We start from the raw sequence: 3,562 nt of genomic DNA, 5'->3' as shown, positions 1-3,562 counted from the left end.
CCCAAGAACCTGAATCATCCCGTTGTCTGGCGTCTCCATGCGGTACAGAGAGGACAATAAGGTAACTTAGCAGAAACCATTCACCTAAACTCTATTACAGTGTGTTGTTATTATTGCTCTATTTTACATTTTAAAAATGTATCGATTGATTGATTTTACAGAGAGAGAGGAAGTGGGGCGGTGGAGAGAAAGAGAGATCAATTTGCTGTTCCACTTATTGACACATTCATTGGTTGACTCTTGTATGTGCCCTGACCAGGGATCGAACCCACAACCTTGGTGTATCAGGAGGATGCTCTCAACAACTGAGCTACCCGGCCAGGCTCATGGCTGTATTTTATTATTAGTTATTATTGGGGTTTTTTTTTTGTTTTTTTAAAAATATATTTTATTGATTTCTTACAGAGAGGAAGGGAGAGGGATAGAGAGCTAGAAACATCGATGAGAGAGAAACATCGACCAGCTGCCTCCTGCACACCCCCTACCGGGGATGTGCCCGCAACCAAGGTACATGCCCTTGACCGGAATCGAACCTGGGACCTTTCAGTCCGCAGGCCGACGCTCTATCCACTGAGCCAAACCGGTTTCGGCTATTATTAGTTATTATTGTTAATCTCTTACTGTATCTAATTTAGAAATTAAATTTTATCATAGGTGAAAAAGCAGTGCATGTAGGTTTCGGTGACACAGTTACGAAGAAAGCTGAGGAGACAGAGTAAAAGCATAACTGTGGTGAGATGCATGTTAAAAGCACAGCCATTGGAGGAACCACACCTCAACATGATAGAGGCCATATATGACAAACCAACAGCCAACATCATACTCAATGGGCAAAACGAAAAGCATTGCCTCTAAGGATAAAACAAGGCAGGGATGTCTGCATTCACCACTCTTATTCAGCATAGCACTGGAAGTCCTAGCCACAGAGATCAGACGAGAGGAAAACATAAAAGGCATCCAAATTGGAAAGAAGGAAGTAAAACTCTCATTATTTGCAGATGAGATGATATTGTACATAGAAAACCCTAAAGACTCCACCACAAACTACTAGATTTAATAAATAAATTTGGCAAAGTAGCAGGATACAAAATTAACACCCAGAAATTGATGGCATTTTAATTAATTTATTTATTTACTACGTTCCCGTTGCAGGAAAAATCGTGCAATAGGGTTTCCTGCTGCACTCTACCCCGCCCTGCCTGCTCTCCTCCCTTGTCCCCCGCCCCGCCTTCTCCGCCAGCCCCCCTGCTTTTCTCCCTTCTCCGCCAGCCCGCCCGCTCTTCTTCCTTCTCCCCTGGCCCCGCCTCCGCTCCTCCCTTCTCCCCCGGCCCCGCCTGTGCTCCTCCCTTCTCCCCCACCCCACCTTCTCCACCAGCCCGCCTGCTTTTCCCTTCTCCCCTGGCCCCGCCTCCGCTCCTCCCTTCTCCTCCCCCCCGGCTTGCTTGCTTCTCCGCAGCTTTGCTACCTTCTGCAGCCTCTCGGCTTCTTTCTACGCTGTCTTGATATGCAAATTAGCCGCCATCTTTGTTGGGGTAATTTGCATACTCGTCCTGATTGGATGGTGGGCGTGGCTTGAGCTTGGTGAAGGTGCAGTCAATTTGCATATTTGTCTATTATTATGTAGGGTTTGTTTGTTTGTTTGTTTGTTTGTTTGTTTATTTATTTATTTATTTTGATGGGTAGAGAATGAAATACAGGGCTTATTGGGGGGGAGGGGCGGCGGAGGAGGAGCAGCCAGGATCCAAAGACATTTGGGAATTTGAGCGAAGTGTAGGCTGACCATGGGCAGGGGCTGGGTTTGTAGGTGGCCTGAATGAGACTTCTAACACTCAATCCTAACAGCGGAAACCTAAGGTACAACTGTGAATTGCTAACTTCCAAGAGAAAGTCAGTCAAGAGCTGAAATGACCAAAAGAGGAGGGTCTAGCTCAGTGGTTTTCAACAGGGAAGCAGTAGGACCTCTACAAGCAGACCACGGGGAAGGGAGGTCTGGGTTCTGGGGAGACTAGCCATCAGCAGGCAGGGCCAGGGATGCTGCATGCTCAGTGAAGGACTGTCCTGCCTCAAATACCAGGGGCACCCCCATAATCTACCTGGGACCAAGCAAGGATGGGGGGCACCCTTCCCCTCTGCTACTTCTCCAGTTGGTGCTGATGGCTTGCTAAGAAGTTAAGTACAGCTGTTGGGACTTCTGGAGCTAGGAGGGTCTCAGGATACCTGCACACAGCTGCTGCTCAGATCCTTTTCCGCTCAGGCGGGTGAGCTGCGGCTAATTTATGGTGAGGACGTCACTCTGGATCTCGTGGCTCAACTGGGTCTGTAAATCATTCAGCTTCTTCTTCAACCCAGAGAGGGCTGAGAGGACGATGGTTTCAGGGCGCAGAGAGCCACAGGACTCCACGTTGTAGTAAAACCTCTCCGGCTTGCCATTGGGGTCGTACGGAGCCTGGGACTCATCTTCATCCAGCTCTGAGTACTCGCTCTTTGGCCACTCCTCTGGCTTGGGGTACACCGTGTGCCTCAGGGCACTGTCGAGGTCATACTCAAAAGCCACCCCTGCAGTTGGGTTCCACTTGGCATGCTCCTTGCCAAAGCCCTTCTTGGCATAGGCACGGAGTCTCAGCTCCTGGCCCTTCCGCAGCCTGATGATGAGGATGTCGTCCTGGTCCACGTAGTCATTAGGGTCATTATCTCGGTTCCGGGACGTCACTGGAATGACCCGGGGGCTGTTGGAGATGAGGTCTTGAGATGTGACGTAATGAGTCTGGTCTTCCTTGCACCGCACGTCGAGAGTGAACTCCACCGAGCACTCGGGGCAGAACTCCTCACACGTGCAGTCCCGGGAGTACTGCAGCTTGTCCACAATGTCATCGCTAGTGAGGGGGATTAATCCAAGCCTGTGAGCGATGAATTCGTCGTGAAGGACTGAGGAATTGGCGTCAATCTGAACCCAGTCAATGGCTATTATGGGCACCTCGGCGATGAAGACCCTCCGAATAGAATTAGCCACCGCTAGGTCCATATTCTCGATGATGAACTTGACATTCTCGTTGGTGAGCTCCGTGATCCGCACAGTGGGCCGGTTGGCATATGGCATCGTGCTCCGCGGCCCGGCGGGCCGCCGGCATCAACCCTGCAGCGTGCCCCCGCATCGGAAGTCTGATGGCATTTTTATACACCAATAATGGATTCCCAGAAAGAGAAACTAAAAAGACAACCCTATTTACCATTGCAACAACAAAAAATTAAGAAACTTAGGCATAAACTTAACCAAGGAGGTAAAGGACCTGTGTTCAGAAAACTACAGGACGTTGAAAAATAGAGGAAGATGTAAACAAGTGGAAGAATATACTATGTTCATGGATTGGTAGAATTGACATTATTAACCCTTTGCACTCGCTTGCTTTTTTCTCGATTCCTTTATTCTAATGCTAACTGTGTCGAGTCACACTCGACATCCGAGTGCAAAAGGTTAAAATGGCCACAAAGCAATCTATAGATTCAATGCAATCCCTATTAAAGTACCAATGGCCTATTTCACAGATCTAGAACAAATACCCCC

At 48.7% G+C, this 3,562-nt stretch overlaps 1 protein-coding gene across 1 annotated transcript; it reads right to left on the bottom strand.

The window, feature by feature from the left end:
- Positions 1–1,916: 1,916 nt before the first annotated feature.
- On the bottom strand, positions 1,917–3,097 carry LOC307108610 (DNA-directed RNA polymerase II subunit RPB3-like; the record flags this gene model as incomplete). Its single annotated transcript, XM_079786757.1, has 1 exon — positions 1,917–3,097. One exon carries the CDS (start codon positions 3,095–3,097, stop codon positions 2,270–2,272), a length of 828 nt encoding a protein of 275 aa, XP_079642883.1. The 3' UTR covers positions 1,917–2,269.
- Positions 3,098–3,562: the final 465 nt, after the last annotated feature.

The sequence above is a fragment of the Cnephaeus nilssonii genome (assembly GCF_951640355.1).
Source record: "Cnephaeus nilssonii genome assembly, chromosome: 12".
Classification (NCBI taxonomy): Eukaryota; Metazoa; Chordata; class Mammalia; order Chiroptera; family Vespertilionidae; genus Cnephaeus; species Cnephaeus nilssonii.
This window is presented reverse-complemented; position numbering and strand designations above follow the sequence as displayed.